The sequence below is a fragment of the Chlorocebus sabaeus genome, chromosome 2, assembly GCF_047675955.1.
Source record: "Chlorocebus sabaeus isolate Y175 chromosome 2, mChlSab1.0.hap1, whole genome shotgun sequence".
NCBI lineage: Eukaryota > Metazoa > Chordata > Mammalia > Primates > Cercopithecidae > Chlorocebus > Chlorocebus sabaeus.
This window is the reverse complement of record NC_132905.1, coordinates 62,103,865-62,129,786: the sequence shown is the minus strand read 5'-3', so window position 1 is coordinate 62,129,786 and position 25,922 is coordinate 62,103,865. Positions and strand designations below refer to the sequence as shown.

The 25,922-nt window shown below is 45.2% G+C and overlaps 1 protein-coding gene and 1 long non-coding RNA gene across 4 annotated transcripts in view; one reads left to right on the top strand and one right to left on the bottom strand.

Annotated features, from left to right (window-relative positions):
* The first annotated feature begins 346 nt into the window (after positions 1-346).
* Positions 347-24,858, top strand: FKBP1A (FKBP prolyl isomerase 1A). Of its 3 annotated transcripts, none has more exons than XM_007962767.3 (5): positions 347-520; positions 598-645; positions 18,361-18,473; positions 21,534-21,698; positions 23,745-24,858. In XM_007962767.3, exons 1-4 carry the CDS (start codon positions 484-486, stop codon positions 21,660-21,662), a joined length of 327 nt encoding a protein of 108 aa, XP_007960958.1. In that variant the 5' UTR covers positions 347-483; the 3' UTR covers positions 21,663-21,698; positions 23,745-24,858. The 3 variants fall into 3 exon arrangements, with proteins under 3 accessions (XP_007960958.1, XP_007960950.1, XP_007960968.1); XM_007962759.3 differs by having other exon boundaries at positions 362-520; positions 18,346-18,473; XM_007962777.3 differs by lacking the exon at positions 18,361-18,473 and having other exon boundaries at positions 362-520.
* LOC140709625 (uncharacterized) overlaps positions 17,114-25,922 on the bottom strand; it is a 52,547-nt gene continuing 43,738 nt past the window's right edge. The window contains exons 4-5 of the long non-coding RNA XR_012090242.1: positions 20,730-20,810; positions 17,114-17,341 (exon numbers count right to left, since the gene is read on the bottom strand). This is a non-coding gene — a long non-coding RNA (uncharacterized lncRNA). The remainder of the gene's footprint in view (positions 17,342-20,729; positions 20,811-25,922) is intronic.

The window sequence follows — 25,922 nt, the reverse complement described above, 5'->3', positions numbered from 1 at the left end:
AAAAGCAGAACTCAGAACCTTGAGCCACTTATAAAATGCTAACATAGTACCACCTGCGCGCTGTCTTCTCAGAACCATGCCCTTCCCAGGATGAGTAACTGTGTGCTTAGAAGTGGAAACCTGATGACAGTCACCCAGTCAGTGACTGGCGGACCCCCTATTATTACTCCCATTCTTTGGGCAAGGAGATGCTTAACCCGCTGCAAGCACAGAGGAAGGGCGGGAGAACGAAGAAGTCACCCGGCAAACACAGCTGCATCCGGAGGCCTCGGGGCTTCCGGGCTTCCGGTCCCTCTTCTGGAGGCCTGGGTTTCCGGGACGTGCGCGCCGTGTGGGGCGCGCACGCAGGACTGGGCGTGAGGGGGCGTGCGCGTGCGCAGGCGACGAGCCGAGGGACTAGGCAGAGCGGTGAAACCATCGCCAGGTCGCTGCCGCTCCACGCCGCCCGTCGCGCTGCCCGCCCGCTCAGCGTCCGCCGCCGCCATGGGAGTGCAGGTGGAAACCATCTCCCCAGGAGACGGTGAGTAGTGGCGCGCGGCGGCCCGGAGTACCGCCGCCGCGCGCGTCTGCTCACCGTGCCCGTCTCTGTCTTCTCAGGGCGCACCTTCCCGAAGCGCGGCCAGACCTGCGTGGTGCACTACACCGGTGAGTCGGGGGCCAGGCGGGGTGGGGGCCTGGGCCACAGTCCCAAGCCCGGGTGCGACTGGCCGCCAAGGCCTGGGGGCCCGGGGCGTGGCGGCGGCGAGGCCCGCATGGCCTGAGGCTGAGGCCTGGGCGGTGGCTCAGGGGCAGCCCCGGGCTTGCGGAACCCGGGCGGGTCTGAATCGGCGGTTGTGAGCGTTGGCTGCGGGCTAGGCGTTATCTAGCCCATCAGAAGCATTTCTGCACCTTAGATGCTGCCCTTATGCCCACTGCACAGATGAGGAAACTGAGGCTTGGCGAGACGAAGTCACTTTCCCAAGGTCACACTTTCAGGAATGGTCTGAGCTCTGGCCTGGGACCATTAGGAAGGATTTGTACCATTTCTGTGCCCCTGCTCCCACTTCCATCCCTCCCTTCACTGGAGATAAGGACGAGGTAATTGCGAGTCTGCAGAGCTGCTGCTTCCTCCGGGGAACTCGGAATTCGCCCCTTTGCCGCGGGTGGGGAAACATCCCACTTCCGAAGTCATTGCTTTGGCTCTTCTTGGCCTTCAGGGAAGTAGAGCTGCACGGCCTTTTTCCGTCTTTTTACTTTTAAGCCACTTACAAATCCAAGGCTTAGTGGTAGCAATGGCTCAGGCTGACCGAAAGCTGCACGTGTAATTTAGTCCCCCAGCTCTTCTAAAAGTAGAGACTTTTCTCATTTCCATTTTAAAGATAAAGAATCTGGAGGCTAATAAACAGTGATAATATAAGCCAAAGGAAATTTTAGACACCTCCCCCTCCCCAGCCAGAATTCAAACATCAGAGTCGTGTGCCTTGGGACCGTCTTTTACTCCTTGCCCTTACAAGGTCGTTCTGGTTTGTATGGACGGGGGGAGGGCGAGAGCTGAGTTGGCGGAGACTCCGTGTCTGTGGGCTGTTGGTCCTGCAAGGGTGGGAGTGATTGGTGTAGCCACAGTTGTTGATACGAATAACCTTCCCTCCCCCTCCTTCCCCTTTCTCAACCTTCCCACCCTTTCCTCTGTTCCTCCTCCTCCTCCTCCTGTTTTCCCACTCCCTCTCCTCCTCTTCCTCCTCCTGGGTAGTAGGCTGTGGGCAGTTTTGGCCAAGTTGCTCACGAATAAACTCCACCTTTCCCTTCCAAATCATGGAAACATGGAGGGATCCCTCTACTGAGGGAAATAACTTTCACTGGAAAGAGGAAAAGGCAGCCAACATCCCTCCTCCCATGCCCTTTTATTTCTATGGCCCTTCTCCATGGGTAGAAATGGGAGCAGGAGGTAGAAGTTAAGGACTAGCACTTTAAAAATGCTGCCAAAGGAGGAGTTACTGAAACCCATCTTTGTGGGGAGCAGTCTCATGTCTGTGAAAGAATCTGGAAAGTGCTTTTGATGTTTTAGATAGCTGTCCTTGTAGGCCACAGTCAGCACCTGAGCCTGGGAGGTCTGGTAGATGAAAGTGCATCCGTTTGGTGATTTTTGATCCGAAGGATGAGAAGAATAACCATTTACAGTGCCAGGGTGAGTGGGCAGTTCATTCAGTTCCGCAGCCAACTGGGGCAAAGACTGGGACTCCAGCCGTGAGGAGCTGCCTTCTGACCGCACCCCTCCCCACCCTAGCTTGTACATAGCCACACTAGGGTGCTTGGAAGCATGTGTCCCACTCCCACGTCTGCCCCTCATGCTCACCCATGTTCTGGTGCTGCCAACAGGACTGGACCCCAGTGTGTAGGCAGTGCCGCACTTCACCATGCCTCTTGGTAAAATACCCCTACACAGCATGTCTGGAGCCTTTTCCTATGAGAACAGATGGTCATGAGACCCAGAACACCATCAGGGTTTCTAGTGCCTCTTGAAGTCTGTGTTTTCCTCGCGGGTGGCACCCACCCACATGTTCCCAGAACAGCAGCAGGACCCTGGCATGCATTAGGACAAAAGCTTTCTTTTTTGTGTCGTTTTGATAAGCCCTATAAAGACGCCTTAGTGAGAAGCCAGCTCTGCCTTATGCTCACAGAATAGACTGTTTTCGAGCAGGCTGGCGGCTTTGTTCCCATGGGTCTTTGTCACAGCCTCCCAGGAATAACCTGTTTGAGACCTGTGGGGGCGTGAGAGGAGTGGGTAGGCACTGTGAGATCTCATCTGTAGCAGTTAAGGCTTTTAAGTCACTGGGAACAGAATCCATCCTGGGGGAACATGATCAGAAGGTGGAGATTATCATAAACGTTTTAGGGGTTTTCAAAGGCAGAAGCCCACTGGGCCCCAAGAAGGGGAAAGAAAGAATCACGATGCCCCTAGTTCTCATCTCTGTTTTTTGGCATTGTTTGCTTGTTGTTTTGTTTCCTGCCTGACTGCCTCAGTATTCTCCTGTTAAGAGATCTGTGTTTTTCTGCTTCTCCCAACCCGTGGGTGGTGGAAGTCCCCTGCATGCTCACCCCTCACCCCTCCCCATGCCCAGCTTCTCTGTCTTCTTTTGAGTATCTGGCTCAGATTTCTTGGCTGTAATTCTGATTGTTACTTTTCCTGAGAAGGAGAGTTTGAGTAAGGTGAACACTCTTGATCCGGTCTGCTCTTGCCAGGTGTCCACTACTGCTGATGTGGGCATGGGTCCAGAGAAAGAGGGATGGAAGTAAGTAAAGAGGGATGCAAAGCACAGACTGACCTTTACCACGTGGATGCTTTAAATGCCACTAATGGCTGTCAGTCGCCTTGATGCCACTCTCAAGGGTCCCTCTGGTGACTTCCATGACCTTCTAGCAGAGCATAGCATGAGCAAGGCCTCAAAGGAAGGCGTGCACAACCTCTGTGGTACCAGAGGGAAAATACAAAGTTCACTATCGCCAGCTAAGCATCTCCTAGGAACATGACAGGCATTGAGGTGGGAGGGAGGTGGTGGAAAGGTAACCTGCCAAGTAAGTGCCTTTAGGAGCCAGTGAATTCTGACGGCCCCTCCCTGCTGCCTCCAGTAGCTTTGTCATCTTTACTGTTGAGCTTGTTCTGGCACACAGCTAGGTTTAGACCTCTTTTACTTACTTCAGCAGGCTGTGTGCCTGCCATTGTGAGAGCAAACTCAAGGGGATTGAAGGAATGTTTTCTTTTTTCTTCTTAAAAAGTAACTGTAACTGGACATTTTGTCCTTGGGATCAGGTTTAAGTCAGGGGTAGCCTCCCGGCTTCTAACTGAGACAAACCAAGAGCCCCTCAACCTTATGTCCTCGGGAGGTTGACTGGAGGGCTGCTGAGGCTTGCAGGGCACGTGTGGCCACTTTGCTGCAGGCTCCCTCAAGCCCCTTGCTTTCCTTAGCTTCGTTCCCCCTTCTCCTCTGCTTTCTTCCATCCACTCCCTTGCTAGGTATCTCTTGGTTGGTGATCTGTCTGGAGGGAGGCTCACGCTCAGCAGAGATGCCTCAGATGGCTTCCCCTGATGCGTGCTGTCTTGAGGCACACAGGCTGTAACTGTTGGGGCAGGGCTGCAGCAAGACCGTTTGCCTTCCCATAGCACATATTTTTTGAGCAACAGCAGCAAGCCAGGTTCTAGGGACGTGGCTGGTGAACTAAATAGACAAAGACCTGATCTGGTGGGGCTTTGCTTATGATGAGGAGACTGACAGTATGGCCATGGGGCACATCAGGTAGTAAGAAGCACTGTGGAGAGATTAAAGCAGAGTGAGGGATGGGAGGGGAAGTTGGCTGCTTTTCGTGAGGGTGATTGGAAAAGGCCTCTGAAAAAGTGGCATTTTAACATTCACTCAAAGGTAGTTGGAGGGGGAGCTGTGGGGCTGTCTAGAAGAGTATCCCAGGCAGAGGGAAGAGCTAGTGCAAGACCCTGAGGCTGGAGCCTGCTCTGTGCATTAGAGGAACAGCAAGAAGACCGGTGTGTTAGAGGAACAGGAAGTGGATTGTATGAGAGGGTATGTGGCAGGACATGAGGGGATGGTGGAGACTCGTTGGTTGTTATAAAAATGTTGCCTTTTTCTTTTTTCTTTTTTTTTTTTTTGAGACTGAGTCTAGCTTTGTTGCCCAGGCTGGAGTGCAGTGGCGTGATCTCAGCTCATTGCAAGCTCCGCCTCCCAGGTTCATGCCATTCTCCTGCCTCAGCTTCCCGAGTAGCTGGGGTTACAGGCACCTGCCACCACACCCAGCTAATTTTTTTTTTATATTTTTATAATATAAAACTGTGTTAGCCAGGATGGTCTCGATCTCCTGACCTCGTGATCTGCCTGCCTCGGCCTCCCAAAGTGCTGGGATTATAGGCGTGAGCCACCGCGCCCTGCCAACTTTGCCTTTTTCTCACTCACGTGGGAGCCATTGGCTGGCTTGGATTTTAACAGCCCCCTCTCCTTCTGGCTACTGTGTGGACAATGGGCTTTTGGGGACAAAGGCAGAAACAGGACACTGATTGTATCCCAGGTGTGTAGAGTGCCAGCTCAGGCAGTGGGCAGAAGTGGTGCCAGGTGGACAGTGATCCCCAAAGAGGATGTGGGTTCTTTGCTGTGTTCTGATCTTGGCCTTGCCATATAACAGGCTATGAGTGCTTGAACAAATTGTCCCATAGCTCCCAGCTTCCACATGCTGTCTATAAAATGGGAGTAATGATGCCTGCTGTGAAGCAGATGCCTATTGAGACTACCCAGTTGTCTCGAAAGTGTTGCTCTTTTTTAAAACCACAGTTCCATTGAGCCTCATTCATCGCAGTTGTTATGTCTAATCTCAGGCCAGAAGAGTCCTTACACTGTTTTTTTCTTAATAACACTGATTTCTTCAAAGAGAGCGGGCTAGTTATAGAATACTCCACATCTGTCTTACTGTTTTCTCATGGTATTGTTTAACTTGTTCCCTGCCTTGATTTCCTGAACGGGATGTTTAATGTTTTAAATGTCTGAATAGATTCGGTTTAAACATTTTAGTGTGAGTACTTCATCCTCAGCACACATGGGAAACATCACTAGTTGTGACGCTAAATTTTATCTTTTTTGTAAAGGAACATTTTTCCTTTTGCAATTAGCAGTGATCTGTGGAGTGCCTAGGTAACTATAGATGGTCTCTTGCTCATCAGCCTTTCACCTAATGGTGTTTACACCTTCTGATAATTCTCCCCTGAAGAAGTAATTGGCATTCACAAAGTGTTGATTTATAAAATTCCTTCATTCTTTCTAAATTTGTTAGCTATTATTCTTCTATAAGATAAGGTAAAGCTAATTCTTTCCCTTTAAATACCAATTTTTATTTTTTGAGACAGTGTGTCTGTCACTCAGGCTGGAATGCAGTGGCTTGATTTTGGCTCACTGTAGCCTTGACCTCCCAGACGCCCATCCCGGCCTCCCATCTGGCCTTCCAAATAGTTGGGCCTACAGGCGCATGCCACCTGTCCTAATTTTTGTAGTTTTTGTAGAGACGGGGTTTCACCAGGTTTCCCAGGCTAGTCTCAAACTCCTGGCCTCAAGTGATCCACCCTCCTTAGCCTCCCAAAGTGCTGGGAGTACAGACATGAGCCACCGTTCCCAGCCTTTAATTACCAATTTTTAAAATGAAAAATGAATGTCAACTGATGGGGTGTTGCCATTCCCAGTGGCTTTTTCCCCCTCTATTTGCTTTTACTGTACTGTGGGCTCAAAATTTTTGTCAGGGCCTTAAGATCAGTGATACCCATTACTCTTTTTGATGCTAATATCATCCTAAATTTGGCCAGTAGGAGCCCTTCAAGCTGGCTCCAGTACCTTTTGAGCTCCCACCATTCCTTCATCCATTTCTCGGTTTCACTACTCTGGTCCAATTGTCAGCCATCTTTCAAAGATCTCTAGTTCCTTTCAGTGGGGTCCATGACCTTTTTTTTTTTGCTAACAGCTTTATTGAATATAATTTACGTACCATAAATTCACCTATTTACTCACAGATGTTTTAACTAGAACATTTTTAGTGCTTAAACTGATTTTTATGTAGTACTGAGGGGTTTATTGTATCCATAAACTGGAAATCATTTGTCTGCCTTGGAATTTTCTCTAAAAATATTGTCACCTGATATTTCCCATGGAAGAAGCCAAGGTTATTATGAATAACTTAATCACATAGCATCCAGTTCTCCCTTTGGTGCTCATGGTGACATTTGTTTATTTTTACTTCTATTTTTTCTTCTGTTTTTTTGTTTTGTTTTCCTGCTAAGAAGCTTAACCAAGTCTCTGCATTCCCTCTCCTGGACCCCTTTGATTTTGACCAGGTATATTCTAGCAGTGCAGAAAGTCAGGGAGGTAGAAATAACCAGTTCCTAGATGCTACTGTCTCTTCCTGTTATATTTACTCTTCCTCTCCCAGGAGCTCAAGCTACCTTGGCCTGCGTTCCTCGAATGCTCCAAGCCTTTTCCCACATGGAGGTCTCTGCCCCTTTGCTTAGGTGCCACCACACTGCCGCCACTCCCTACTGCATGACAGGCTCTTTTCTGTTCTTTATAGCACAGTTTAAGTAACACTTCGCATGCGTACATGCATGCTTCTAATTCTGCAACAATGTACCCATCTATTTTCTTAGCCCCCATCATAGTCATGTAGTTAAACATCTACTGTTTCCATGTAGTTAAACATCTACTGTTTCCCCAACAGACTGCAGGCTCCAGGAGGCCAGACCCACACTAGTGTTGTTCTCCAGAGTCTCCCCATCAGTCTTGGCATAGAGTAGCTATTCAGTGACTGAATGAATGGCCAGTTAGGACCAGGCATTCCCTCAGTCACTCAGTGAATATATAGGGAGCTGGGCAAAGCCTCAGTGTTGCTCTTAAGGTGCTTACCCTGTAGGGAATGGTCAGTTACAATGAAAGTACCTCAAGCAATCTATACGTATAGGCTAGAACTTCTTGGAGGAAGTGCCATCTGGTTTTGGTGTGTATGGTGCAGTCATGCAGGAGGAAAGCATCTTCCAAGTATATACACAGGTCAGGAGGAGAAAAGGGTACCTTTGATTTTTCTGTAAGTACTTGATGAATGTCTGCTATGTGCAAGACACTGTCTTGGCTACCAATAATTTAGGAGTGAAGAAGACACAGTTCCTGCCTTCATCTTACAGTGTAGTGGAAAAGACATAATAAATGTGATTAATAAGCAAGACTGTTGTGTATAAGCTAGTAAGTGTTAAGGAGGGAATAGGAAAAGGTTGAGATTTTAGATAGATTGGCAAAGGCCTCAATGAGAAAGTGACATTTGAGCAAAGACTTGAAGGAGGTAAGGATGTAACCTATGTGACTTTGAGCAATATCATTTTAGGCAGAACAGCAAATGCGAAGGCCCACAGGTGGGGGTATCCCTGGTGTGTATGTAGAACATAAGGAAGCAATGTTCTGGGACTGGAGAAGTATGAGAGTAATCCAGAGGGATGGTGGTAGGAGTGGAGGCTTGACACTTCTTAGAGTGTCTTGTAGGCCATTTTAGGAGCTCTATCTCCTGAGATGGGGAGTCACAGGAGTTTTTTTAGCCGAGGGGTAGTAGGGTCTGGCTGCTGTGTCAGGTTTAGACTGCAGGACAGCAAGGGCAGAAGCAGAGAGACCAGGGAGGGAGTTGCAATAATAGTCTCTAACAGAGGTCCGGAACTCATGCTTTTAACCATTATACCCTATAGAAACTGCATATTTCTGCCACCTCCAGCTAGCTACTGTTAAGTGGTATTTCTTTCTTTCTTTTTTTTTTTTTTTGGAGACGGAGTCTTGCCTCGTCGCCCAGGCTGGAGTACAGTGGTGCGATCTTGGCTCGCTGCAACCTCTGCCTCCCAGGTTCAAGCAATTCTCCTGCCTCAGCCTCCCAAGTAGCTGGGACTACAGGCACACACCACCATGCCCGGCCAATTTTTTGTATTTTAGTAGAAACAGGGTTTCACCGTGTTGCCCAGGCTGGTCTCAAACTCCTGAGCTCAGGCAATCCACCCGCCTCAGCCTCCCAAAGTGCTAGGATTACAGGTGTGAGCCACCACGCCCAGCCTAGTGGTATTTCTTTCTCCCCCTCCCCAAGAGATATAATGTGGTAGTAGCCCCTCTTATTTATGTTGTGATTACAATGGAAAATGGAGAGACACACCCACAGGGCATGCATTCTGGTCTGTTCTTTTTATTGCCGTTGGATCCTGCATATTCTTCCCATCATGGGTCCTGCCTTTGAAAATACACTTTTGGTTATAGGATCTAAAGGGATTTAGCCAAAGGTTAGAAGCATTTCCATACCGTATATGGGAAATGTGCTTGCACTGTTTGTGATCTCAGGAAAATGATAGTGAGAGTGAGTTGGTTCCCTCTTTGGGTAGACACTTGGACCTTTGGTCATACCCTTCACTCGTAAGGAGTTCTCAGAACGTGGGCCACTTCAGGGAGGTTGTGCTGGAATGCAGCCACAGAGACCCAGAAATGGAATAAGAATGTAAGATTTGAATTTGTATCTTTTGCCTATCTAAATGTAGAATCCCTTTTTACCCATCATGATTGAGACAAGTAGGTAGTTGGTACGCTAACATAAAAGTGACATGCCTTCTATAAACATTATTTGAAACCCTAACATAAATCATTTGCTAAAAGGACTATGTCTTTATCTTTGAGTATGGCTCTGCTAGTGGAGTTTTCCATCACAGTTCTGGCAAAAACCAATTTGACCTTTTTTAAAGTAGAGCAAAGACTATTGTGAGAACATTTAAAAACCAAACCTTTCCAGATTTTTAAGATTTCTTTCTCCAAATGTAGTCTCCCATATGATTCACTAGCAATAGTTTTTTAGTGACTTGCCTTTATTGAGTCTTTCCCAGCAGTCAGCTAGAACCATTGTTTGTATTCACACTCATTTTATTGATTTACATACTATTTAATCATATTATCTTTAACACAGTAAATATAGCTACCATAAATGGATTTGGGGACAAACACAGCTAACCACTCCTCCCTTTGTGAACATAGAACTCATGTGGGAATGAAGGAGTGATCATGAGCTAGAGACTAAAGCATGAGGGGAGTGCTCTTCACCATGCTAGGGTACGAAGGCTTTGAGTTTTATGAGTCTACAAGCAAGGCAGCTAAGTAAAAGGTGGTTAAGAGAGCTTCTGTATCTAATAAGAAGAAGAGGGAAAGCAAACAGCTAAACCCATTAGACCTGGAGCTGTACACCCATCTGGGAATGTTCTGAATGGCTTCAAATGCAAAGCTGCAGAAAAATACTGGCTTCCCCATACCTCCATCCATTCAACCATTACACTTTTTTTTTTTTTTTTTAAAAGAGACAGAGTCTTGTTCTGTTGCCCAGGGTGGAGTGCACTTGCACACTCATAGCTCACTGTAACCTCAAACCTCTGGGCTCTAGCGATCTTCCCACCTCATCCACTCAAGTAGCTAGGACCATGTCCGGCTAATTTTTTTTTCTTTAAATTTTTTGCAGAAACAGGATTGGGGACATGAGTCTTGCTGTGTTGCCCAGGCTGGTCGCAAACTCATGCCAGTCTCAAACTCCTGGCCTCAAGTGATTCTCCTGCCTTGACCATCCAAAGCACTGGGATTACAGGCATGAGCCTCCTCCGTAGCTGGCCTCATTGTACTTTTTGTCGTTAAGAAATTCACCTGCGTGTTGAAGGTAGAAGTCCTTTGTCCCTCTCCAAACTATAAATGGCAAGGAATTTATTTTATTTTGAAGGTTTGGGGCTTAGGATATTCTGGTTTTTTGTTATGTTTGATTTTTGGTTTAGTTTAGTTGTTGTTGTTTTTTAATCTTGAAACTTCTCATATTTTGGTCCCTGTAAAATGCCGCCTATAGGAAACACTCCTGCAAAGATTCATGAGCAACTATAAACTGCATTGTGAGTCATGAGCTTTCACTACAAGTAGTGAAGCCATAAGTCTGTAGAGGTGCCTTCTTTAGTCCTCTTTCCTTACCCAGTAGAAGGTATATGGGATTCTGCCTTTCCCCAAAGCAGAGTACCCTGGAAGTGACTCCATTTCTATTGGGTTATTAGTGAAATAATATCCCAGTGGTCCTTGTGAATCTCTAGGTCTCGAGTCTTAACCACTGCTTCAGTGGCTTGAGCCAACCACCAGGAACACAGTCTGGAGATACTTTGCTGCCCAGGAGCTGCTGGCCACGTCTCCCTCTGCTGATTCCTTGATAAGCAACAGGAAAGAGCAGGCTGCTGTGTGGTAGACAGACCTGAGACTCTGCATGGTCTTGTTTTTTAAACCCTTTGCTCCCTTTCCAAGGGTTTCAGTTCGGGAGGAGACCCAGGCGAAGATGACATCAACAGCCTTTGTATGCAGCCATAGCTTTGGCTCCTTTCATGGTCTTGTACTTTTAACTGGAGCACATTTTCACATTTTTTCTCACTGATTAGTAATTAAAGGTGCTTAAAGACAAGACTACCATTCTGTGATTACCCCTCGTATTCTGGTTACCATATAGGGATGAAGGTCTGAATATGAAGGCCTCATGCTTGTCCTTCTGGTTCTTTAAAATCATGCAAGTAAACCAAATCCAAGAGTACTCTTGAGTACCAGCACCACAAGTGCCACCAGGACACAGAACGCAGGCCAGGTCTGTGAACTTGAGCTGCATTCAGTCAGGAGAGCCAAGACTATATACTTGAAATCAAGAATATGGAGCTATTCCAGGCAGTTTCTTAGGCATGAGTTATAGACTTGTACGACCAGGAATGAAATCGGTCAGTTCTGCAGTTAGAAGGCAATGCTTGTGATGTTTTATCCTGAGTGGCCGTTAGAGTTTAAAGACTGTCAGCTGTCGCATCTGCACTGTAACCTCAGTTGCCTTCTCTCAGCAGGGCACGCTTTCTCTAGGAAATTATGGCACTAACTTGGCAGGTGGTTTCACTGTTCAAGGGCTCCAACTCCTGGCACAAGTGATCTCCAGAGTTAAAATTGGAGCAACTGCTGAGACTTGACTTGCTGCCTGCTTTACCTGTTCCCTCCCCAAAGAGAGGAAGCACTTTTCATTCATTGCCAGTGTGGATGTAGGAGCTAAACATATACAGGATTTTAGTAAATGCCACTGCCTACTTTTTTTTCTTTTCCTTTTTTAAAAAAGTTATTGGCCGGGCGCGGTGGCTCAAGCCTGTAATCCCAGCACTTTGGGAGGCCGAGACGGGTGGATCACGAGGTCAGGAGATCGAGACCATCCTGGCTAACACGGTGAAACCCTGTCTCTACTAAAAATACAAAAAACTAGCCAGGCGAGGTGGCGGGCGCCTGTAGTCCCAGCTACTCAGGAGGCTGAGACAGGAGAATGGCGTGAACCCAGGAGGTGGAGCTTGCAGTGAGCTGAGATCCGGCCACTGCACTCTGGCCTGGGCGACAGAGCGAGACTCCGTCTCAAAAAAAAAAAAAGTTACTGAGGCACGATTGAAATCCAATATACTGCACATTTTTAAAATGTACAGCTTCATAAATTTTGATGTGTCATTGTTCTCCTTTGAATTCACCCCTCCTTACCTTCCTGTAACGACTACTGATGTGCTTTTTTGTCAGTGTAGATTCATTGCATTTTCTCAAGTTTTATATAAATGGAATCATACAGTATGTTCTCTTTTGTCTGCCTTCTTTCACTTGGTATAATTATTTTGAGATTCATCTGTATTGTCCAATGTATCAATTGTTTGTTCCTTTTTGTTGCTAAATAATTTTCTATGTATAGATACTTGTATTTACCACCATTGGTGGATGTTCAGGTTATAGTTTTTGGCTCTTGCTAATAAATCTGCGTTGAACATTTGTGTACAAGTCTTTCTATGGACATAGCCTGTTATTTCTCTTGGATAAATTCTCAAGATTAGAATGGTTGGGTCATATGGGGAGGTGTATGTTTAACTTAACTATCAAGCTGTTTTCTGAAGCTTTATGTTATATTCCCACTAGCAGTGTATGAGAATTCCAGTTCCTTCACATCCTCACTAATACCTGACGTGGTCAGTCTTTTTAGCTTTACTCATTCTAATCAGTGGTGGTAGATGCATTTCCTAGTGGTTTTAATTTGCATTGTTATAATAACTAAGAATGTTTAGCATCTTTTCATATGCTTACCTGCCCTCTGTCTTTTACAGTGAAGTATCTGTTCAAATCTTTAGCCCTTTTTTATTGGTTTTCTTAATTGTTGAATTTTGGTGGTTTGTTATATTCTGGATATAAGTCCTGTATCAAATATGTACTTTGCAAAAGTTTTCTCCCAATGTATGGCTTGTCTTTCATTTTCTTAACAGTGCTTTTTAAAGTACAGAAATTGTTTTATTTTGATGAAGTTCAATTTATTCTTTTATAGATAGTGCTTTTTGACATACTAAGAAATCTTTGCCTAACTCAAGGTCACAAAGATGTCTTTCCTATGTGTTCTTTTATAAATTTGATAGGTTTAGTACTTAACATGTAGGTCTAGGATCCATTTTGAGTTAATGCTTGATAATGGTGTAAAGTTTTTACTGTGTTATGTGTGGATATTTTGTCATTTTAGCCCAATGTAATTTTTATCTCAGATATTGTAGTTTTCATCTCTGAAAGTTGGAGTCTTACGGTCCTCCTCTACTAATTCTAACATTGTGTTAGTTCTGGGTTGCTTTCAATTGATTGATATGTCTCCTCATTGTGGGTCCTGTTTTCTGCCTCTCTGCATGCCTGGTAATCTTTGGATGCCAGACAGTGTGAATTTTACCTTTTGGGGTGCTGGATATTTTTATTCCTATACATTTACCTGAGTTTTATACCGAGAAGCATTTAAGTTACTTGGAAACCGTTTGATGCTTGTGAGTCTTGCTTTTGTGATTTGTTAGGTAGGTCTAGAGCTCAGTTTAGGGCTGATTATTTCCTACTATAGGCAAGATTTTCCTGAGTATTCTGTCCAGTGCTGCGTCAATCATGAACTTCTCCAGTTTGACTGGGGGTAATAAGCAGTAATCGGAGCCCTGTGTGAGCGCCAGATACTGTTCCTCTAAGCCTTTTGGATAGTTCTTTTCCTGGCCTTGAGTAGTTCCCTCAGATATGTGCACCGAGAGGGACTCTGCTGAATACTCGAAGAGGACCCTCTGTAGATCTCTGGGGATCTCTGTATAGCTCTGTCCTGCTGGTACTCTGTCCTATGGACTCTAGGTGCCTTGAGCTCCACTCCAGGTCCCTCTCCCTGGAAAATCCCAAGGATATAGGGCTGGCCTTGTTTCCCATGTCTCAGGATTGTTGTTCTTCATTACAGATGTCTGGTGTCCTATAAACCATCGTTGCAGCTATTTTGTCTAGGTGGTTTTTAGGTTTCTGTGGGACTTTTTGCAGGGAGGAAGGGGTTGGTTGGTTGTTGGTTGTTTCAGGAACAAATCTGATGCCTGTCCTCCACCGTGACCAGAAATGGAAGTTCTCACTACCTGTTTTGACATTAAAGACTGAACAGCATAATTCCTACCCCTGAAAATACTATATGCATACTCATTCCAGCTTAAAAAACACTGCTTTCACCTTCTCACCCAGCTTGACAACTTACGGCCGTAGATAGATGGCCTGTTCCTCCCCACTGGGGAAGCCCTCCTTCTCCTTGTCCTATAGCTTGTGCCAGTTGTGTGATACCCACATAATTACATACCACCCCACCCATTTCTGGGGATTATTGTTTAGCTTTCGGACTTGATCGTGGGAAATCCTCTCCTTGGACTTGAGGAACCCCAACACCACTGCCACCACCCACCCCTTCGCTGTGAAGATTTCTCCTTAGAAAGTAGATGAGATTGACAGTTGGTGACTGGTCTGAAATTCTGGAGCAAGGCTCATGCCCCTTTCCCAGGGACAACAGAGCATCCAAAGTAGCATAGGAAAATTAAGATCCTAGGCAAAGGTCCTGCTTAAAGCTCCTTTACTTAGAAATCCTGCTTCCTGGCTTTTATGGTTTTAAAATACTAGGGAGAGGCTTGCCCCTCAGTGTCCAAGATAGGCTTAAGAGAGCTGGGGTTAGACAGGCATCCTCACACAGAGCCAGAGTTTCCACTGAAGAACATACACATCTCCATGCTGGCTCAGCAGCAGATTCAGGCTGTGTCCCGCCTTGTGCTCCTAGTCTGGTACCAGTCAAATAGAGAGTTGAAGTATCTCACCTCAGGCAAAGCAACATTGATACATTGATGCATGTAGTGTCTAGAGGTTGCTTGGCATTGCATTTGATCAGGGATAAAAAGGAAGTTTAGGGAGTCTGTCTCAGTACCCTGTGGTTTTCATTGCAATCAAAATACAATCTTGCACAGGTCAGGGCCGTGTTCAAGTCTGGCAAGAAATAGGCTAATTTTTTTATAGGTGTACCGTACTTTTCAGATTGTGGGTTATGAACCATTAATGTATCATGAAATAAATTTAGTGGGTCACAATCAGCATTCTTTTTAAAAATGAGAAGTGTATTCCATGTAGTAACTTACATGTAAATTTTGTTTATACACAGACAAAATGTGGGTATGTGTACTGGGTCCTGACATGAGACACTGATCTCATTGTCACAGATCAGGGATAGCTCTTTGTGGTTTTGGTTGTTGAGTTCCATTTCTTTGTTATTCCTCTCGTGACAGCACTATATTATAGTGTGCTCACTAAATGTCAAATAAAGGTTTACCTCACGCCAGTTGTGTTCATTTGGCTGCAGGTAACTGAAGACCCAATGTAAGGCAAAGCAGACTTCTTTATTTTTGTAAGACTTTATTAAGAGCAGTTTTAGATTCTCAGCAAAATTGAGAGGTAAATACAGAGATTTCCCATATATTCCCTGGTCCCAAACATGCATAGCCTCTTTATTATCAACACTGTCTGCTAGAATGGCACATGTGTTGCAATTGACGAATCTGCATTGACACATCATGATTACCCAAAATCCATAGTTTGCATTAGGATTCACTCTTGGTGGTGTACATTCTGTGGGTTTGGACAAGTGTATAATGGCATGTATCCATTATATATATAGTATCATACAGAACATTTTCACTGCCCTAAAAATTCTCTGTGTTCCATCTGTTCTTCCCTCCCTCTACCCCTGACTCCTGGCAATCATTGAGCTGTTGACTGTCACCATAGTTTTACCTTTAGAGCACACTTTCAATCACCTCAGAACCTGAGTCTTGAGGGAAGTGGTTTAGGGCTGACTGAGAGCACTGGAATGACCGCCTTGTGGTATGCCTGGCCTTCTCAGTCACAGGGTGACTGCCATGCTCCAAACATCTTATCTTTACATGACAACATTCAACAGGGGGAGCAGGAACTTTCTTCCTGAGTCTTTGTTTTTCTTTTTACTAATGAGGTAGGACTTTCCTGGAAGATCCCAGTAGACTTCACAGCAGGTAAAGTAGTGCCCAAACTGGCCCATATGCCTACCCCACACCAGCCCTGGCATAGGGGAAAGGCTTAGATTGATTCCAGTTCATCTGCTGGGCCAGGCTGTTGTGCTCCTGGGAAGTTGATGTTTAATTAGAAAGGAAGGTAAGGGTGCCACAGCCTTGGTTCCAGGTAGCCCCCATGGGCATGTTTTTCTTAAAATAACACAGACCAGAGAGAAGGTCTTTCTGGTTTTCAGTCTTCTTTGTGGCTCACAGGCCCTGCCACTCAGTGGTTCTGACCTTGGGTGGGTTACTGAGCCTTGGAGTTGGTTTCCTTATTTCTGTTATAAGCGGTCTCATGAGGGTGGATGGAAAGGCTCCCTGCCTGGCCAGGGAATGGAGAGTCATAGCTGTTGATTGCCTGCTTTCACCCTTACCTCTGAGGTTGGTTGGGTTGGGTTCCATGTAAGAAGTGTAGCTTGAAACGGGTAAAGGCAGTGTGTTTGGTGGGTATTGTGGAGCCTGGAGACTTGTTCCTCTCCCAGGTACTTGTTTATAGAGAACTGTTCAAGTCCTGCCATTAGTCATTTCTTTCATCAGGTGGTGACTGCATTCTGGTAAACGAATGAGCTAAATGCATACCCCAGCTCACCAGTTCAGGGGCACCAGTTTCTTGGAGCAGGTACGGGTCCCCACCCTCCTGTCTACCTTAGTCCTCAGCTCCCAGGTCCAGGCAGCATTAGTACCCATTCTGCCCCCAGGACATCCGTCTCTACTCCTGCTCTGTTAAGATACCACCACCCAAACCCCACCCGTTTCTTATTTTGTTAAAGTCCACATAGTCCAATAGCTGTGATAACGCTGCCAATTCATCTCTGCCTCCCCATCCTACTTACAAGTGTTGACACTGTTTTTTAGGTTGGGATTTTGTCAGGATTTTCGTTTTTTCCTAAACTCTTACACAACAGAATTGTAATGTTTTTATGGATTTTCTGAGTAATGCTTAGAACCATGGTGAGTGCCCACCCCCAGTCTTCCAATAAAATCAGTTTTGTGTCCATTATATGTTAACCACTGGCTGACCCTCCAATCTGGGATCCTAATTAGAGAATTTTCAGGAACTCAGTGTCAGCTATCACAATAGGCTGGCAGCGGCTTCCTGAGAAAGCAATGCTGATGGTGTTTTTGAAAAGGAAGTTGCAGATATCTATTGCAGATGTCTGTTCCTCTTTTCTCATAGCATCTCTGGAGTTCCCCTTTCATTGGAAGGCGCCGTCGTGGCTTGTCCCACTTCTGGGAAACTGGGATAGTAGAAGGAGCATGGTATTTGGGTTTATAATTTATAATGTAGTTTTACTATTTTGGCAAGCTACTTCACTTCTCCCTGTCTGCCTCAGTTTCTTCATCTGTGAAATGGGGATAGTACTGTGGAGAAAGAATTGCATTAGTTCACATGTGGAAAGCGCCTAGCCCATTTAGAGTAACTCAGAGTGGAACTACTGCCCACAGAGTTGCTAGCAGTTGGCTGGGTTTACTGAGTTAATTCTTCAAGGGCAACCATTTCAACCTCCTTGGTATTGCTGTTCTCTTCAGTTATCTCTGTTACAAAGGATTAGCTGTGCAAAAATGAGCACAGATTGTTTTCTGGGGCAGCATTGGATAAAATAAGTGGGATGAATGCTGCACAAATTCTTTCATTTCCCTACTTCAGCCCAGGTTGGTTTTTACTTTTCCCAGGAAAATTATGACAACTCAGGAACCAGACTACAAGGGCCCAGCTTTATGCCTCAGGTTCCCTGTTGATGAGACACTTGGCACTAGAATGCGGGTGAAAGCTTGCCTTACAGCTTCCTCTTATCACATCCCATAATGCTGACCCACAGCCTGGAGAGCAGCAATGTGTGTAGGTCACAATTAGTGAACCACAGAGGAGACCATGGGGGTGGCAGATGGTGGAGGGGGATTTGCCTGAACAATGGCGGAGCAATATATAAACACATTACATGTGAAAGATGATGGGGGATTTTGGGAAGGAATATTGCTTCTTGCACTGTGTTTGACTTTTAGACATTGTGTGCACCTCAAGGGACCACAGTTATTTTTAGCTGGGGAGAAAATCCACAGGGTGCTAGGAGAGTCAAGGCAGGAGGAAGTTTATACTCCCCATCTCCAGAACATGGTGGACTGCCACCCACCTCTGGTACGTGGAGTCCTTTTGTAGATGACTTAATTTCTTAGAGTCAGGGAAGAGCATTCACAGGTCTGGAGTTAGGACTACCCCAACTCCTTAGATGCCCAGTGAGGTCACAGGAAACCCTCCCTATGTACCGCAGTTCCTGCCAGACTCTTCAGCACTGGCATCTCTGATGAGTGCTCTGCTGCTGGTCTCTGACTTGCCTTATGTCATTACTCTGTTGCTCATGTTACAGTGGCCTTTTTCACAGGGATGCTTGAAGATGGAAAGAAATTTGATTCCTCCCGGGACAGAAACAAGCCCTTTAAGTTTATGCTAGGCAAGCAGGAGGTGATCCGAGGCTGGGAAGAAGGGGTTGCCCAGGTATGCTCTCTCATTTGTTTTGTTTTGCTTCCTAGTATTTACCTTTTATATTATTTTTATAGGTGGCATATTTCTACAGTTCAAAAATAAAAAAAGTGAAAAGTCTCATCCATCCCATCTGACCGATATCCCCACAAGAAGCACCTGTTGTTAATGCTTCTTGTACTGTCGTTTAAGCACGTATAAAAACATAACTTTTTTCTTGCTTTCACACACATACTGTTTTGCAGTTTACTTTTTCACTTAATGCATTTTTGACACTCCCAATACCAGTACATAAAAGAGGAGTAGGCTGGGCACAGTGGCTCACGCCTGTAATCCCAACAGTTTGGGAGGCCGAGACGGGTGGATCACCTGAGGTCGGGAGTTCGAGACCAGCCTGGCCAACATGGTGAAACCCCATCTCCACTAAAAATACAATTAGCCAGGCGTGGTGGCAGGTGCCTGTAATCCCAGTTACTTGGGAGGCTGAGGCAGGAGAATCGCTTGAACCTGGGAGGCACAGGTTGCAGTGAGCTGAGATTGCGCCACTGCGCTCCAGCCTGGATGACAAGGCGAAACTCCATCTCAAAAAAGAGAAAAAAAAGACGAGTAAGCTCTGTTACAGCTGCATAGTATTCCTTTATGTAAGTGTGCTAAAATTTACTTGGCTAGTGCCCTATTAATGAATATTTGAATCATTTCCAGTATTTTGCTATTATAAACAATGCTGCAATAACTCACCTTGTACAGACTTTATTTTCCATGTGTGCACATGTTGCCATAGGACATATTTTCAGAAGTGGGGTTGAGGGGCTCAAAAGCTGTGTGTAGTGTTTTTTGACAGGTCTTGCCAAGTTGCCATCTCTAGGGTTTGCAGTCTGGACTGCCACCACCAGGCTATGAAGGTGCAATCTCCTCCCAGCCCCAGCATCACAGTGTATTGTTAAATCTTTGGCCTCAGGACAGTATGAGTAAAAAATGACATCAGTTTTAATTTGTGTTTATCTTACTATTAACCATATTTTGTCAGACCACTTCTGAGAGCACATACTTAGGCAGAAAGTCCTTTTGTTTGTATTGAGTGTGTTTCCTAATCTCTTTTCTCTCCATTTGTGGAAACAGCTTTTGTTCTGCCAACACTACAAAATTCCCAGGAGACAATAGGGACCCAGGGTTGCCAAATTTTAGTTGGATTCTGTCTTTCCATCAAACCTAGGAATTTTTTCTTGGCTCTAACCAGGTAAAGGGATGTTTTTCAGTGACCTGAGACCCAGGGAACTTTATAATTAGGCTCTGCATGATGGGTAATTAGTCTGCTTCCCTCTCACTGAGGAGAATTAGAAATTTAACCAAGATGAAAAGAGAGATTTCTGTCTCTCTCTTTTCCAGAATACACATTGCTCTACTTCCTCTATAAAATACCACTGATTTATCTCCAAATAAACTGCTCAACTTTCAGGAACTTGAAGCCTTCCCACTCCCAGGTGTCTGGGTTTCTGTTCCTGCAGGGCAGAGGGTTGGCAGTGTGAGGAAGAGGCTTTATAGTTTACTTCCCTTGGGAAACCTTGCCAACCATAGCTTTTTGCCTCTGTCTCCCTAGTCTGGCTGGCTCTTGGATCTGTAGCCCATCCCCCATCTTGCATGCCAGCCATTGTTCATACCACAACCCATCTTCTATGACTGTTCCAGCATTGGAACAATCACTGCGTTGTATGTATTGAGTGCTATATCTGCCATCGAGATAGTGTTATCAGCATACTTCACTTCCCAGGCTTGGAGAGGCATGGTTGAGTATTGGACAGATGCCTGACTCCCGCTTTAACTGGTGCTTTGGGGTCAGTCACAGCCCTGTCAATTGTGAGAAGTCTGGGTAGTTTGAGATCTACATAAAACATCTTTTAAATTCTTCACAGTGTATTTTTTCAGCGAGTGAGTTAAAAACACAGGAAGAAGGGGAGATTGACTTGTGCCCCTTTTCCTTTCCTTTTGATATTGTTTTGGTTTTACATGTTTGCAGGCATGGAATCCTGCCACAAGGACTATTTTGGCAGCTTTTTTTCATCGATCTTGGACATCTTTTCATGTTAATACATTTAAAGCCACCACTATATTCTTTCTAATGACTAATCCCTGGTGTGGATGTGCCTATGAAACCACTCCTTCTATGATGGACTTTTGAGTTGTTAGCAGAATATTCTGGAAATAGAATTGCTGAGTCAAGGTATATGATTGTTTTGAATTGTACAAGGTAAAGCCATACTTCGCTATCCTTACCACCTTTCTCCAACATGTCCCAACTTCTGAGGGGAGCAAGGATTAGACACTTCACAGCCTGGAGCTTGCTCTTTATTCATCCTTTATCCAGTGGAGTCGGAAAGCCAGGAACATACACATGGAGACCAAAAACAAAGATAAGTCAAAAGATGGAAATACTGCAGAGAACCTGGTCACTATTCAGAAAGTAGAAATTTATACTTACTTGTGTATTTAATTTGAAACTGAAAATATACACAAATACATTTTTTAAAGTAAAAATCTCTCCTTACTGGTCACTCACTATCCATACCGTTCTCCTCACAGCAAAAGTCTGGTATGTCCTTCCAAAGACGTTTTCTGTTGTAGGTATATCAATATTTTCACAAATGGTGTACAGTACATGCTATTGTGTAGCCCAGAAAATCATACTGTCTTTTTTGAAGTTTTCCTATATGGAGTATTCCTTTTTCAAGAAGAGCATAGATGTCACTTAATGTGTCCTTTGAGTGACCACTGAAGGGGACTAGGTGGTGAGACATCTGGAATGTTACTTGCCTAGCATTAGTCATTAAGACTTGGGTAGAAAGGTTGAGGGCCTGACCCTTCTGAGAGTCAAGAGGGGTTTTGAACTGCGGGGTCATGGAATCTGACTGCCAACCTCCAAGTTCTGCATAAGGAGGTGGTGATGCCTGTGCAGCTGCAAAGTCACTGGAAAGTCACAACCATCCTGGCCAAGGAACACCTAGGTAAACAGCTCTTGTTCTTACAGAGACAGTTGGGGCGTGTGTCCAGCTGAGTCTGTCTTTCTTGTTCTTTTCACAGATGAGTGTGGGTCAGAGAGCCAAACTGACTATATCTCCAGATTATGCCTATGGTGCCACTGGGCACCCAGGCATCATCCCACCACATGCCACTCTCGTCTTCGATGTGGAGCTTCTAAAACTGGAATGACAGGAATGGCCTCCTCCCTTAGCTCCCTGTTCTTGGGTAAGGAAATGGAATGCTGAAGGGCCCTTTACTACCTTTGCTCCTCCCATGTTATGCCCAGCGTTTGATGGGCAGCAGAGACAGCAAAAAACACCACAAGGCTGTTTTTCCCCTGCATTCTTTCTGTATTGAGTATCCTTTCATTGTTATTAGTATATGCTTTGAATGTAAAAATTGGTCACCCTAAGGAAAGGAATTGGCTCCTTGTTGAACTCATGGAGATGGCAGCTGTTTAAATGAAGTGTTTTTCTATGTAGTTTATAAATTATAACGGAATTGAGGACTACGGAAATGTAGGCCAAATTTGTAGTACCAACATTTTAGTTCTTTGGAAATAAGACTCTTAATGAATGACTTTGTTTTACCCTGTGTTTCTAGAAGATACAGGGGAAGAAAAAGTCCTCTGAACATGAATATCATGTCCTAGCTTCTGCAGCTCTCTCCTCACTGCCGTTTGTGGTTACTGCCTGTTAGATGGTATGAGGGAGACATTACTGCATCAGTCCACCTGCTCAGGGTCCACACCCAGGACACTTGAGGCCCCCAAGCCAGCTTGTTATCAGTGCATGAAGTGGAGAAATGAAGCCAGAGGATACTTGTGAAGTTGAAAGGATGCTCTTAGATCAGACAGTTCTAGGAAGGGATCTCATGGACCTCTGCGTCATCTTTATTGTGCAACAGTAAGGAAACGGCCAGAGAGAAAGGCCTTACTCAAGGTCACATCCAGGCAATGGCAAAGTAGGACCAGATCCTGTTTGCTGATTTTCCCCTCTTCTACCCTCATTTCTTAGGAACTAAACTCAGTATCCTAATAGCACATAGCTTTCATGTAAGTGTTAGAATCATTAAGCACATGAATGCTATTGGCTTCCTTCCAACTGGCCCCAGACCTTTATATTAGCTCCCCTCCTGCCATAGGAACCAGAGGGCCACAGCCAAGGCCTGGGTGAGGACACTTTTGTTTGAAAGCCACAACAAATGGCTGCCATCCTATTTGTGATGGCAGTCACAGCTACTTGTAACCTTGTCCTGTTGTGCACTTACATGTAAATTTGGTTTATACACAGACAAAATGCGGGTATGTGTAAGTGGAGGGGCTTTTTTAACTGTCTTTCTCAGTTTGAACCACACATACCTCGGTAATACAAGCCTGGTTAAGTTTGATAATTCTGGTTTCTTCACCTGTCACTGCTGCTGGGAGGGAATCCCTGGCACTTTACAGAGAGCCTTTGTCTGCCCAAAGGTCTACACCTAGGCCAAACTCCCTTTCCTGTTCTTTGAGAGCTGAGTCATTTTTTGAACATAACTGTACTTGAGGGAGCCTTGGAATTACTTTCCTGGTTGGGAACAGGCTTTCTGTAAACTTGATGAGGTAGAGGGAGGGGAGAGAGGGATAAAGGCTACAAATCACCCTGAGTAACCCTCCCAACCCACTGCCAAAGAATGTTTCAGCTTCTTGCAAGAGTCTGGAAGGAAAGTCCAAGGGCAAACCCAGAAAGTTTTAAGTTGAGTGAATGCATGAATATTGGAGATATTTTCCCAGTATACTCAACATTATGAATGACCAGTTTATTCTCAGTCTGGACTGCACATTAGAGTCACCAGGGAAATTTTTAAGACTTTCCTGATGCCCAGGTCAAACCCTAAGCCAGTTAATCATCATCACTGGGAGTGGAACCCAGGCATTTAGAGTTTTTTAAAGCCGCCAGGTGATGCCTATATGTAGCACAGCTGGAGACCCAATGATAGTGGGGAACTGGATCGTCAGCAGCATGGGTGGACAGCCCTCCTGCTGTCCTTAGCAAGGCAAACTTAACCTTAGATTAAAAACCAAACACACACATCAATTTAAGCAGAAAGTTTGTTTCACCTGGGACCCAGCCCAAGGCCTGCTGGCTGTCTCCAGCTGGAATAGAAGTGGCTTGGTCTCAGACTGCTCAGCTGTTGGGGAAGGGATTTGGCGTGGCAGATGGCATCGTGGCTGCCACCACTGCACACAAAGAACACTGAGTTGCTGGAAACTCACAGATTTTCTGTCCCCAACAGATCTGCCATGGAGGGATCTGGTGCCTCCAGACGTGTGCACATGAATCCATGTGGAGCTTTTCCTGGTGTTCCACTCCACTCTGTATAGACATCTGCCCTGACTGAATGTGTTCTGTCACTCAGCTTTGCTTCTGACACCTCCGTTTTCTCTTCCCCTTTCTCCTCGTATGTGTGTTTACCTAAACTATATGCCATAAACCTCAAGTTATTCATTTTATTTTGTTTTCATTTTGGGGTGAAGATTCAGTTTCAGTCTTTTGGATATAGATTTCCAGTTAAGTACATGGTCAGGTATTAACAGCACAAGTGATAGGTTAACGTTAGAATAGGAATTGGTGTTGGGGGGGTTGCAAGAATATTTTATTTTAATTTTTTGGATGAAATTTTTATCTATTATATATTAAACATTCTTGCTGCTGCGCTGCAAAGCCATAGCAGATTTGAGGCGCTGTTGAGGACTGAATTATTCTCCAAGTTGGGAGATGTCCTTGGGTTAAATTAAAAGCCCTACCTAAAACTGAGGTGGGGATGGGGACAGCCTTTGCCTCCACCATTCCCACCCCATCCTCCCCTTAAACCCTCTGCCTTTGAAAGCAGATCATGTTCACTGCGATGCTGGACACTACAGGTATCTGTCCCTGGGCCAGCAGGGACCTCTGAAGCCTTCTTTGTGGCCTGGCTTATTTTTTTTGTTTTTATTTTTTTTCGTCCTGTGGTTTTTCTAATGGACTTTCAGGAATTTTGTAATCTCATAACTTTCCAAGCTCCACCACTTCCTAAATCTTAAGAACTTTAATTGACAGTTTCAGTTGAAGGTGCTGTTTGTAGACTTAACACCCAGTGAAAGCCCAGCCATCATGACAAATCCTTGAATGTTCTCTTAAGAAAATGATGCTGGTCATCGCAGCTTCAGCATCTCCTGTTTTTTGATGCTTGGCACCCTCTGCTGATCTCAGAGTTTCCTGGCTTTTCCTCCCTCAGCCCCTTCTCACCCCTTTGCTGTCCTGTGTAGTGATTTGGTGAGAGAAATCGTTGCTGCCCCCTCCCCCCAGCACCATATATGAGTCTCAAGTTTTATTATTGCAATAAAAGTGCTTTATGCCGGCTTTTCTCAGCTCTGTGTCATCGTGGTTATTTTCAAGTGCCTCCCCTGCCATTTGGTGCAGGGGGATGGGGTTGGGCAGGGTGAAGGAGGGTGGCAGTGGAGATGTAGTTTCAAGATTGTGTCTTGGCAGAAGAATGCAGCAGGGAACATCCTTCCTCACTGGCTATTAAGGGGTTGGGGTTCGGAGGAGAAGGGGGAATGTGGGGTAGGTTTGTATCAAAGGAACTGCCTGAAGGGCAAGCTGGGATAGTCAGGGAACATCCCCTCCCCTGTTACCAAATGTTTATTAAATATGTGTTCTGGGTAGAGTACTATGCTGGGTGTTCTTGGGTTACAGAGAAGTGGGAGATACAACACACTTTCGAGAAGTGAGTCACAGTCCACTTGGAGATGTGCTACAAGCAACTGCAAGCAAATTAATGAAGACATACGAAGAGAAGATTCTGATTTTAAATTGGTATTCCTCAGTAACATTTAGTGTAGGAAGACAGTCCTGTGGAGAGGCTGTGTGGTTGCAGTAGCTTCTCTGGACCCTGCCCTGGGTGCCAGTAACACCCTGCCCTTACTGAGAGTTCTGGAGACCGTCAAGAATGCTCCCACACCTTTCTAGACACCTTCCAAAATTGTCCAGGTTGAGAACCATTGATTTTAAATAGGAAATTATTCAAGAGCTTGCTTAATGGCTTTCTAAGTTCTTTTGTTAATTTATAATTTTTAGAGTGCCAGAGTCATATTCCAGGGTCATATCTTACTATCCCCAACATTTTTATAAAAATTGTCAACAAAGATTATTAAAATGAATGCCTGTATACCTACCACCTAGATTCTATCATAAACATGTTACTGTACCTATATATCACCTGTCTATCCATCTGTCCATCAAACTATCCATTACATCCTTCAGAGTAAATGGCAGACATCACTACAATTTCCCCAGGATGTATCATTGACTAGAGTAATGTTTGTTTACACTTTTGTGCCCCTGCCAGAATAAAGAACATCACCATACCAGAAAATTCCATCATGGCCTTCCCCAGTCAACCCCACCCTGCCCTGAGAGGCGATCATTGTAA